The sequence below is a fragment of the Canis lupus genome, chromosome 36 (genome assembly GCF_003254725.2).
Source record: "Canis lupus dingo isolate Sandy chromosome 36, ASM325472v2, whole genome shotgun sequence".
NCBI classification, from domain to species: domain Eukaryota; kingdom Metazoa; phylum Chordata; class Mammalia; order Carnivora; family Canidae; genus Canis; species Canis lupus.
The window spans coordinates 29135827-29148587 of record NC_064278.1 but is presented as its reverse complement, the minus strand read 5'-3'; the positions used below and the strand labels follow the sequence as shown (position 1 = coordinate 29148587).

At 49.4% G+C, this 12761-nt stretch overlaps 1 protein-coding gene across 1 annotated transcript in view; it reads right to left on the bottom strand.

Annotated features, from left to right (window-relative positions):
* The window catches only part of FAM171B (family with sequence similarity 171 member B), a 62655-nt gene that overhangs the window by 25080 nt on the left and 24814 nt on the right, over nt 1-12761 (bottom strand). Inside the window, exon 2 of the mRNA XM_025460435.3 lies at nt 2834-3067. Within this exon, the coding sequence (XP_025316220.3) occupies nt 2834-3067 (234 nt within the window). The remainder of the gene's footprint in view (nt 1-2833; nt 3068-12761) is intronic.

Below are 12761 nucleotides of genomic sequence, written 5' to 3'. Positions count from 1 at the left end.
CCAAACCGCTGCGCCACCAAGGGATCCCTGTTAAGGTTTATCAGTAACATTTGGTCGTTTTATTTTCCCTAACACATGGTTATTTCACACTTTTTAAAGATTTCCCTGCATATTTTGTTTGTTCTTGTTCTGAGAGGCATTTCACGTCCCATAACTGGTAACTACTTCTGGGATATAAGAATGTGTACTGATTTGTACCAATGCTTATTCCACACTCAGTAATTCTGTCAAATTCCATTAATTTCGGGAGTTTTAAGATTCATGCTTTGTAATTCTCCAGGGATGTGATGATAACGGAAAATAGTAATGGTCTTGATTCTTTCTTTCTCATAGCCATTCCCCTTTTCTGGTCTGTTGATCTATTTTTGCTGATAAGAACTTGTATAATGTAAGATTATACGGACATCTGTGTTCAGCTTATTTTAGTAAGATCATCTCTAACATTTTACAGTTAAGTATGATTTTGAGATATTCGCATGTCAAGGAGATCTTTGTGGTCCTAGTTTTCACGGAGCTTTTTCTTAGGCACAGATGATGAACTCACGAGATGCACTTCAGACAGTTGTCGATGTTATCATCTGGCAGTTCCACTGGGATCTAATAGGGTGTGTAAAGTTAACAGAGTGACACATTTGGCATCCTTATAGTCCTGCAAAGAAGAAAGATCCTACTTGGTCTTAACAGAAAGCTATATTTAAATGTGGTGAGATTCTTTTTTTACTATTCTGTTAAGGATTTTTGTACTTAGAATATAAGTTAGATAGATTGGCCTACAGAGGAGCATTTGTGTATATGACAGAGAGAGGGCACATATGAGAGCATTTAATTTTGCACTACCTTTGTTAGGTCTCAGAATCAAGGCTGCACTGGTTTTATAAAATGATTTGGAGTACCTTTTTTTTTTTTTTAATAGCCTTTGAATCAAGCTATTTTTACTCAGAACATTTTATCCATGGCTATTGGCCTACCTCATCTAAAAACAACATAGTCATTTATATGATCGCAAAATTGTTTACTAGGTTTTTTAAGATTATTATCATCCAATTTGATAGGGAACCAATTTGATCAAAACCAATTTGATATGGTTTAAAAGATTTTAGAGGGTGGCCTGGGTGGCTCAGCGGTTTAGCGTCTGCCTTCAGCCCAAGGTGTGATCCTGGAGTCCCAGGATCGAGACCCGTGTTGGGCTCCCTGCATGGAGCCTGCTTCTCCCTCTGCCTGTCTCTGCCTCTGTCTGTGTCTCTCATGAATAAATAAATAAAACCTTAAAAAAAAAAAAAGTTTAAAAAAAATAAAAATAAATGAAAGATTTTATATTTTTTCTTCTTGTACTTCCCTATTTGTTCAGATTAACGAGATACACACGTAATTTATTTTATCTCAAAGAACTAGCATTTTGTCAACGATCTCTTCTTTATATTTTCTAATTAATGCTCATCTGCTTTTATCTTTATTTCCTTTTTCCCATCTTACTTTTGGTTTCTTTCATTATTCTTCTAACTTTCATTTAATGAATAATTGTGCTTGATGTCTGTCTTTAAAAAAAAAAAAAAAAAAAAAACTAAAGCATGGAAGACCACGAATTCACCTCAGACATATCCCCACTAGATTTCTGAGTCATGATTTTATTAAATCTTATTCACATGAAGCTTGGTTTACCTAGTTCACTTTTTCATTTTCTTTCTCATTCTAAACTTGAACGATGTCTCAAGAACTCAAATGTTTCCAATATGAAACCAAATAAAGCATCTAAATCCTAATTTAAAAATGAATTAACATAACTAAACATAATTTAAAAAATTAACCATCACAATTTTTAAAAAAAGCAAGCAAGCAAGCAAGACTGACTACCTCATGTATCACACTTCCAATCAGCCAGACCTACATTCTAGGATTACAGATCTATGGTCTGTACCTCCCAATATCCAAGCAGTCTCCCTAAGTCCTATTAATTCTTATTTTTCCCTCAAATTTATTGAGCTATAGCTGACATGACAGTGTAAGTCTGAGGTGTGCATGATGATTTGATAAGTGTTTATCCCGTGAAATGATTACACAATAATTACCAATCCTTTCCTCAGTGAGTCTCTTGCACTCACCTTCTCTTCATGCCTCTCTCGCATCAGGCTCTCGTTACCGTCCACCAGGAGCACGAGCAGGGCTTTGGAGCAAGGCTCCCTGACTCCACCGTAGCCCTGCTTTTGGCCTAAATGTCATACACTGTGAAGTAAATCCAATTTCCAAACAACTTACAGTTTTTGCACTCAGGAATCTGTGATAACTGCCTTATTTTTCAGCACATAAATCTAAACTTTTTGTCTCCTCTTTTGAGAACATCCTTTGGTCATCTGGCCCAGCCTGCGTCTAACCCTCCGGCATGCCAAGGCCCCTCCGCCACCTGCAGACAAGCTTTGTCCCTGAGCAGAGCTCTTGCTCAGGATTCCTTCAAGCCTTTGTGGGGAGAAAAAAAAAAAAAAAAAAAAAAATCAGGGCCCCTGGCTGGCTCAGTGGGTGAGCATCTGCCTTCAGCTCAGGGCATGACCCCGGGGTCCTAGGATCGAGTCCCACATCAGGCTCTGCAGGGAGCCTGCTTCTCCCTCTGTCTGCATCTCTGCCTCTCTCTGTGTGTCTCTCATGAATAAATAAATAAATAAAATCTTTTTTTAAAAAATCATGTTTTCTTCAAACTGGCTGTCCTTCCAACGTCTCTGTATTGACTTCACATAGGTTTTCTCAGTTTCCGTTTACCAGAATGGAATGTTTGCCATTACATCTACCAGAATGTAAACTCCATTTACATTTAGTAAAGGCAAGACCCTACGTAAGTGCTTACTTGGCATTTTTCCAGTCTTCCAAGGCAGGGGAGTCAACACGTAGCCATCTTTGTGAGCGATAATGGTTAAGCTGAGCCCTAATTTGTAGGGTACTTTAATCAACACTGCTCCATTGTCCGTAGTTACTGCGGAGTTTGTTTTCGTGTAGTTCACAAACACTTCTACGACCGCCTGACTCAGGTACTGACGGCTGATGATGTCATTCACCTGCACTTTCAGCATAAAGACAGACACTGGAAGAGGAAAACAAGCCAGAAATGGCAGCGTGTTAGATCCCAGAATGCTGTGTGCTATCACTCAAGACATCCGAATAACAGCCCCAAACTGCTGATAAAATCTGGAAATCCATATATGTATGGATGGATTGCTAGGACGAGGTATAAAAACATCCCGACTAATTCATTATTCCTCCTAAAACTGAATAAGTAAAATTTGAATTTATTGTTAATAAGACAGTATTCCAATTTTTTTCTACCAATGAAAATTATAAAAATAAAAGGAAGCAGGGAATAAGGGGACCACAGAGGTTCTCTCTTCAGAAAAACACACTTTGACTTGGCCTCACTAATTTTAATGCTATCCATTAACGAACTCAAACTATAGTCCACGGTCCTAGAATAAAATGCAGTCTCCCCAAACCTAGTGCGTGGCTAGCTCCTTTATTTTGTGCTGTTGCCTGGAAAGCAAAGGGACGTGTTTCAAATGACAAGATATCAAAACGACATCGTTAAAATATCAAGAAGCCTTATCTGTTAAATAAACATAACAAAGTGTAGTAAGGTAAGAAATTGAGAACAATCAAAACCGACTTGTTTCTAACTTAAACCTCCAGCTTCACAGATCTTGATAACACGCTCGTGAGTTTCCCAACACTGAGGTCTTGTTATAAAAGAACTTGTGGGGATCCCTGGGTGGCGCAGCGGTTTGGTGCCTGCCTTTGGCCCAGGGCGCGATCCTGGAGACCCGGGATCGAATCCCACATCGGGCTCCTGGTGCATGGAGCCTGCTTCTCCCTCTGCCTGTGTCTCTGCCTCTCTCTCTCTCTCTCTCTCTGTGACTATCATAAATAAATAAAAAAAATAAAAAATAAAAAAATAAAAGAACTTGTGTCACCACGGAGATGCCTTTGCAGAGCCTGCATCACAACACCTTTGCCAAAGATGCCTTCTCTTGCACCATTAATGGTGCAAAAGCCATCCCTATAGACGTGACTTGGGGGCAGCTACTTCTCAAAGGCCCTTTGCTCCTCTGTAAAATCAGAACAGTCAACTACTTTGAGGTTGAAATGAAATCATGCAAATAATGTGCTCAGCACAGTGGTTGGTTGTCACTTAATATCATTATTAATAATGATAATCAGTCCGTAACTGGAGACCCTCTCAACACACATCAGAGGCATCAGTAAGGAATCACGAGGGCAGCCCGGGTGGTTCAGGGGTTTAGCGCCGCCTTCGGCCCAGGGCGTGATCCTGGAGACCCGAGATCAAGTCCCGCATTGGGCTCCCTGCATGGAGCCTGCTTCTCCCTCTGCCTGTGTCTCTGCCTCTCTCTGTGTGTCTTTCTTGAATAAATAAATAAAATCTTTTAAAAAATAAAAATAAAAATAAGGAATCACGGGGGGCGGGGGGAGGGACACCTGGGTGGCTCAGTCGGTTAAGGGTCTGACGCTTGGTTTCCGCCCAGGTCACGACCTCAGGGTCCTGAGATGGAGCCCTGCATCATTACTATTATTACTTTTTATAGATAAATTCAGGAGTATCAGGTATGCTAAGCCTTGGGCTTTAGCACCTGCTGTTCCTTAAATTATTTAGCTATTTTCTCATCATTTTGTAAGTTTAGCCCATTGCTCAAAAAAAAAAAAAATGTTCGTAACACTTAAAATCAAAATATGAAGAAGGACTGGGGATAAACGCGTTCCTGATGCCAAGCCTCGCAGGTCTGTTATCACAAAAATCTCACTGTACCTGTGACACCTGTGATATCAAGTCCGCTTTGCCAGTGAAAGCATGAGAATCCAGACGGGTCACGCGGACCCACCCAAGCCTCACACATGGTCGAGGCCTTGTCAGCCCTCAGTGTCCCTGCAAACGACTGCGAAGGCATCTTCAGGCCCTGCAACAGGGAGTCCTGGGGTCCCACTACTCAAGTCCATTCACGGAATACAGCGTTGCAGCTGCTGAGCAAGGCTTGCGTGACACCAAGTACACAGGACAAAAGGGCGCTTGTTCCCCAAGGCACAGGCTCAGGCTAACCCGCGGCCTCACACTCCAGTGGGAAACGCAACTGGGGTGAGCGCATCGGTAAATGAGAGGTAGTACTCCATGCCCCACGACGGCTGCCCGGGGCCCAGCTGTGCGGTGGGACGGCCAGCAGCTGCCCCTTCAAAACCAGTCCCCCAGCCATACAGCCCCTGCCCCGGGATGAGGCCAGCAAAGGGGCCCGGGAGCCGCCAGGAGGTACCCCTGTCCCTGGGCGCCCCGGCTGGTGCCTTCGCAGGCCTGCGGGCTCCGGGGCTGCGGCCCGGGCCTCTGCCGTGGGGGTCGCCTTCGGGGTCACGGTCAGGGTCACGGTCAGGGTCGCCGTCCAGTTCCTCCCCCCACCGCAGGCCCCGGCCCCCGCAGCCAGAGTCACACAGGGCAAGCACCTGTACCTGCACCCGCACCTGTGCCAGCACCAGCACCTGCACCTGCACCCGCACCCACACCTGCAGCCACACCTGTACCCGCACCTGCACCCTCATCTGCACCTGCACCCGCGCACCCACACCCGCAGCTGCACCTGCAGCAGTGTGGGGGCAGCCACACCCGCACCCACACCCGCACCTGTAGCCACACCTGTACCTGCACCCACACCCTCATCTGCACTTGCACCTGCACCCGCACCTGCAGCCACACCTGTACCCACACCCGCACCCTCATCTGCACCTGCACCTGCACCCACACCCACACCCACACCTGCAGCCACACCTGTACCCGCACCCACACCCTCATCCGCACCTGCACCCGCACCTGCACCTGCAGCGCCGCGGGGCTGCCGCAGCCACCAAAGGCCGCTTCCCGGCCCCGTCCTCCCCGGAGGCTGCGGAGGGAAGGGTGGGCTTGGAGCCAGGACAGGACCCGGGGGGGCGGCGCCCGAGGGCGCGGGCTTCATGTGGGCACCCCCCCCGCCCGCGGCCCGGCCGCCCGGCTCCACAGCACGCAGCAGCGGGAATCCTGAGCTACTCGTCTGCTCCGAACACCCGCTCCCGAAGTTCTCAGCCTCGCAGCCCAAGCCCGAGCGCAGCAACCGGAGCTAAGCGCCTGCGGCCACCCTGCGTACCCGCGGCCCCGTCCCGCAGGAGGGCCGGCGGCCGAGGCCTCCCGAGGGCGGCTGCTCCCGAATGTTCTCGGCGCCCTGTAAGCCCCAGTGGACGCTTCTGCTGCTCCTCGGCAGCCCCATGTGCGGGGCTCAAGTGGATGAGGAGTCGGCCGGTCAAACCCGGGGGCAAGTGCTCTGCAGAGGCCCGCCCAGGCCCGCACAGCACGGCGGCCCCGAAGCGACGCTGGCCCAGCGCGGGTCCCCCCACAGCGCCGGGCCCCGGGGCGGCCGGGAAGCAGAGGCCGCCCTGGCTCCGAGCGGGCAGACGAGGTGTCGTGCTCACGCTCGCGCCCCCAGGCCCGGTGCTGAAATGTGACGCGTGTTGTCCAGGGTCACCCCAAGACAGGCCCGCACCCCCGTCCCCGTTTTACGGCCGGGAAACCGGCTAATGCACAACTCGGGAAGCGTCGGGGCAGGTCACAGGCTCCTGCTACTCCAGGGCCCAAGCACTCCAGGGCCCCAGCCCGGGTGGAAAAGCCTCAGGCGGGGGTGCCGCAGGCCCTGGCCTCCCGGGGGGGTGCACCTGCCGCCCGCGTGGCCTTGCCCCCGCCCCCGCCCCCACCGGCTGTTGGGTCCCAGCCTGAGCAACAGCAGCAAAGCAGCATTTAGGACAACAGACACAGGGGCGCCCGGCGGCCCAGCCGTTGAGCTCCTGCCCCTGGCCCAGGGCGTGACCCCGGGGTCCCAGGATCGAGTCCCGCGTCGGGCTCCCTGCCTGGAGCCTTCTTCCCCCCCCTGCCTGGGTCTCTGCCTCTCTCTCTCTCTCTCTCTGTGCCTTTCATGCATAAATAAATAAAATCTTTGAAAAACAACAACAAAGACAAAAAGCCTCAGCGGGAGGCCTGCCCACTGCAATTCAAGGAGCCCGAACACTTCCCTTTCCTCCAAATGAAGGGAAAAGTCGTCCAGAACCGCCTGCCTGTGACTTAAAGAGGAGGCTGCTGAGTCCAGGAGGCAGACAGGGCTGGCGGCCAGAAGGTATCCACGTACACCCACCTCTTACCTCTCTGCCTCCGTGACGATCCGCACCCCCCCCCCACCGCCCTGGCCCAGGCCTCTCCTCCAACAGAAACACTTCGGCGTTTAGATGGGGCAGATTCTGTGATTAAATATATAATCCTCAGCCACAGGGGCCCCGGCCTCCATGAGCCACCCACTCTCCACTGCACTCTGCAGCTTTCCGCGCACTTGGTATTTTCCCTGTCACTTAATTATAATCATTATGTGTCGCCCACATAATCTTCTTCTCAATATGTCACTGTTACTTTTTTTTTAAGGTTTTATTTATTTATTCATGAGAGACAGAGAGAGAGAGGCAGGGACACAGGCAGAAGGAGAAGCAGGCTCCATGCAGGGAGCCCGACGTGGGACTCGATCCCTGGTCTCCAGGATCGCGCCCTGGGCTGAAGGCAGGTGCTAGATTGCTGAGCCACCAGGGCTGCCCCCCCAGGGCTTTTAGGAGCGGTTCGGTATCAAATGATTCCAGCTGAACACCCAGCAAACACGTGATCTAGATGCTGAGAGAAACAAAGGAAAGCTAAAGTACCCACGGATGAGGATGAGGATGAGCACGGTGCTCGGGCCGCCGGGGAAAGTCTAACCCTCACACGCTCCAAACGCCCGTTAGGTAGTGAGAACCACAAAATCCAAGAGGCTGCTCCACACGTGCTCCTGGAAAAGCACGTTAGAACAAGACTGCATCGGGATCCCTGGGTGGCTCAGCGGTTTGGCGCCTGCCTTTGGCCCAGGGCGCGATCCTGGAGACACCTATTTTCACGTTTCTCCAGGACAAAACTAGCCCTGCTTCTTTTCCATTATATTTCAAGCAACTACAATGACTTCGTATGGAATGATCTTTTTTTTTTTCTTTAAGGAATATCATGCTAAAAACCTGCTAGCTTTATGAAGAAGCTTTTGTAGACGGATCACAGATCAAATTTTATCTAGCAGAGACTCTAACGAATTTTAAGGTTTCAGTGAGGTTTATTATGCACGCTCATGAGAACTAGAAATGAAAAGCATAAAAATTAAAAAAAAGAAAAGCATAAAAATATACTGGGATGAAGTGGTTGGTGGGGGACGAGTGGAAATATTCACCTACGGGGTCACCTGGGGGCTCAGTCTGTTAGGCGTCTGCCTTGGGCTCGGGTCATGATCTCAGGGTCCTGGGATCGAGTCCTGCATCGGGCTCCCTGCTTCTCCCTCTGTCCCTCCTCACCCAGCTCATCATGTTCTCTCTCTCAAATAAATAAAATCTTTAAAAAAACACAAAATATTCACCTACATTATCTCATCCATCAAATATTCATAGCCCACTTCGGGCTAGATCTGCACTAGCAGGTATTGGGGACACAAACATTAAAAAGACACAGTGTTGGGACGCCTGGGGGGCTCAAGGGTTGAGCATCTGCCTTCGGCTCAGGTCGTGACCCCGGGGTCCCGGGATCGAGTCCCACATCGGGTTTCCTGGGTGGAGCCTGCTGCTCCCTCTGCCTGTGTCTCTGCTTCTCTTTGTGCCTCTCAGATAAACCTCTTTAGATAAAATCTAAAAGAAAATAATATGTCCATCCTGAAAAGAGGTACCTGTACCCCCAGGTTCACTGCAGCATTATTCAGAATAGCCAAGATATGGGAAGAACCTAAATGCACAACAGTGGATGAATGAATCAAGAAAATATCTATACGTACAGTGGACTATTACTCGACCTTAAAAAAAGAAGGAAATCCTGCCGGTTGCTACAATACAGATGGACCTGGAGGATGTCATGCTAAGGGAAATAAGGCGGACACCGAAAGATAAATAACATTATGATCTCGCGTATACGTGGAATCCAGAATAATGAAGTTGATAGAAGCAGAGAGTAGGATGGTGATTGCCAGGCCTGAGGGGAGGTGGACGTGATGCTCAAAGTACAGTAAGTTCCAGTTTTATAAGATAAATAAGTTCTCAGGATTCGCTATCCAGCACAGTGCCTACTGCTAATGATGCTGTATTACATATTTAAAATCTGCCAAAAGGGTGAATCTCTAAGTGCTCTTACCACAAAAAAAAAAAAAAAAAAAAAAAAAATGACAATAATACTAATAATAGGGATGGGAAGAAACTTTGCAAGGTGATGAATATGCGTATGGCCTTGACGCTGGTGGTGGATTCACGGGTGTAAGCCCAAACGCGTGGAGTGTGTACATGGAACATACACAGCTTTTTAATGTGTCAGTCATACCTTGATAAAGGTGGTTTTTAAAAATATCCAAAAACGTGAATTTAATATTTACTTTAAAATCAGTTTGCACCATCATTTCTGAATGGGGACTATGTCAAACATTTTTAGTCCAGCGCCTGCCCATTCACTCTCTCCGGTTTTCCATAATCTGACTTTTTTGGTCCATTACAGTAGAGACTTTGTGGTGAGAACCCAAAAGATGACAAATTTCTGGCCACGGCCCAAGTCAGGCTTTGTTCATTCTTCACCATTTCCCTACAAGATACCCAGTCACAGAAATCTTAATTTAGAGCTGACCATGCAAATACTTTTAAGACATAAATGGAAAACATCCGGCCCCAAACTTAAAGGCCCGTGTATTTAAGACCTTCAGGAGAGACAGACGCAGTCGTCACGGTTGCCTGCGGATGAGTCTGAGGCCACAGTTCCCAGTGAGAGATACATGATCACACCGATTACAACCACAAATAACTATTAAAATTCCTTTTTCCTTTTGGAAATTAATACTTTGCCTTCCTCTTCGTAAGAACATTTAACTTGGAGATTTGGACTAGAGGATAATGCTGACGACGACGACGTAGCAAAACTTGCTAAATAAATATAAGGCAACTGTAGTACAGCAAAGATCAAATGTAGAATTTTTACTCTTACTGTTACAAAGCGATACCGACTCTTTCTCCCAGGGTCCCCAGCACCATTTCCCTATTTTAATTGGAAGGGTCGAAAGTTGAGGAAAAAAGCAAGGACGACAAAGAAGCTTATAAAGACAAAGGACCATATTGTTCCATATTCTATAAAGCGGAGCGGAAGGGGCCAGGGCTGCAATGGTTTGGTCTTTACAGCTCTTCACATATGGACACACGGCCTTCTTCCTTTACAGGAACAAAAGAGGATCCCCGGGTGGCTCAGCGGTTGGGGATCGGCCTCCAGCCCAGGGCGTGACCCTGGGGACCCCGGATCGAGTCCCACGTCGGGCTCCCTGCAGGGAGCCTGCTTCTCCCTCTGCCTGTGTCTCTGCCTCTCTCTCTGTCTCTCATGAATAAATAAATAAAACCTTTAAAAATTAAAAAAAAAAATAAAGGAACAAAAGACGGCTGAATTAAAACAAAACGAAACAAGCAAACCTCGCTAAAATAGAAAAGCCTCCTTTTCATCGCTTAAGTACCAGACTGGGTCCATGATTCTCAATGGCTCTGGAATTGAACAGAAAAAAAAAAAACAGAAACAAAAAACAAAAACAAAAAAAACAAAAACTGTTCCTGCTTGAAGCAGAAACAAATTCGTTTGCAGTAAATTAGTATTACAGAGAAAATGTCGAATCTAAGAAGGAATCAAAGAAAGAGAATAAGGACATTATCTCCAAAGGTGACACATGTTACAAAGCAAATAAAAAACACATTTTCTCCATTACGACCAGAGGCTTATTAAGTGAGTAGGAATCTCCAAAACGAGTGGCGTGGGTAACAGGAAAGAGTCCTTCTGACTTAAGAAGAAGCACACAGCGCGGGCGCCTGGGCGGGCGCCTGGGTGGCTCAGTCGGTTAAGCAGCCGACTCTTGATTTAGGGGCTCAGGTCCTGATCTCAGACTTGTGAGTCCAAACCCACTTGGAGCTTCATGCTGGGCAAGGGGCCTACTTAAAAAATAAAAAATAAGGGCAGCCCGGGGGGCTCAGCGGGTTAGCGCCGCCTTCAGCCCAGGGCGTGACCCTGAGGTCCCCGAATCGAGTCCCACGTCGGGCTCCCTGCATGGGGCCTGCTTCTCCCTCTGCCTGTGTCTCTGCCTCTCTCTCTCTGTCTATCATGAATAAATAAATAAATTCTACGGGCACCTGGACGGCTCAGTTAGTTCAACGTCTGACTCTTGAGTCGGGCTCAGGATATGACCTCGGGGCCCTGGGACCAAGCCCCCCTCGGGCTCCAGGGTCAGCAGGGAGTCTACGTGTGGAGTCTCGCCCTCTGCCCCTTCCCCACTCGCATGCATGCTCACGCTCACTCTCTCAAACAAACAAATCTTAAAAAACAAGAAAAAAAGGGGGGAAAAACAAGAAAAGCAATTATATAAAGATGAGGTTCCACCAATTATTACTCAACTTTACATCATCTGTTGGATAATACTCTCGTTAATTAATCACCAAGAAATCAAAATTGGAGTTGGAAATAAGACTGGAAACACGTAACAGAGATGAAAACAAAGCAAAAGCTGCTATCGGGGAGAAAAAAAAAAACCCATTTGGGAAAATAACGAAACATTTTTAATATAAATAGTATTTTGTGAAATCCACTGCACAAAGACTTGTGTGTCTTGGTGAATCGCTATTAAAAGGAATAAATATCCATGAGGAATCTTTGACTAGTTCGTGTTTTCCCCCGGGTGTGTCAAATATATTGACGAAGGCGCATGGGAGAAAGGGGGGCCCTGGAGAGCCATCGCTGCTGCCTGTCACCGACGTGGCGCCGGGAACTGTGCGGGCCGTGCGGGGTGTGCGAGGCGGGGCTCGGCGGCCGCTGGAGGTTCCCTTCGGTCGCTTCCCTCGGACGCACAGAGCCACAGCCTCCTCTGCCATTTAGCGGCTCAGCGTCAAGCACCCCAGGTGGTGGATCTCCGAAGCCTGGAGGGGACCAGCCGTCCAGGGAGAAAGGGAACCCACTCGGTGCTATGTATAAGCCGCCCGGAAAAGGATTCAGCCACCAAACTAAGAATATCCCCGAAACACCCCCCAGAAGTCCCTCCCCCCAGGCTCCCAGCCAGGATGCAGAAGCTGCAGAGGGCCCAGGACCGCCCCCTGGGCCGCCCAGCGCCAAGCCGGGGACCCGCAGCAGGAGAGAACGCACACGGCGTCCACGGCGCGGGCCCCCAGCCTGGGCTCCGGGTCCCCACCCGGCCCTGCCAACCGCCTGCAACGGGCCCTGGTCCTCGCTCCCGCAGGCCGGGTCTCCCGAGTGCGGCCCTGCGGGGCACCAGCGGGGCACCTGCGGGGACATGCAGGGCACCTGCAGGGCACCTGCGGAGCACCTGTAGGGGACCAGGGGGCACCTGCAGAGCACCTGCGGGGACCAGCGGGGCACCTGCAGAGCACCTGCAGGCTGCCGTGCACCCAGCTGCCCCCCCGGAGCACCTGTCTCTGCCGCTGCCCAGGGCTGCGGGGAGGAGCGTGCACGCAGGCCGGGCCCCAGTAGGGGACCACCCGCTCCAGGGCCACCATCACCCCGGGGCGGCCCCAGCACGGCCTGACACAGGAGGCACCAAACACCAGGATCTGGGCCCTCAGGTCCCGAAGTGCTCCCCGGGCCCCAACAGGCCCTCACGTCTCACGCAGGCACCACAGTGGCATCCGCGGACCTGGCG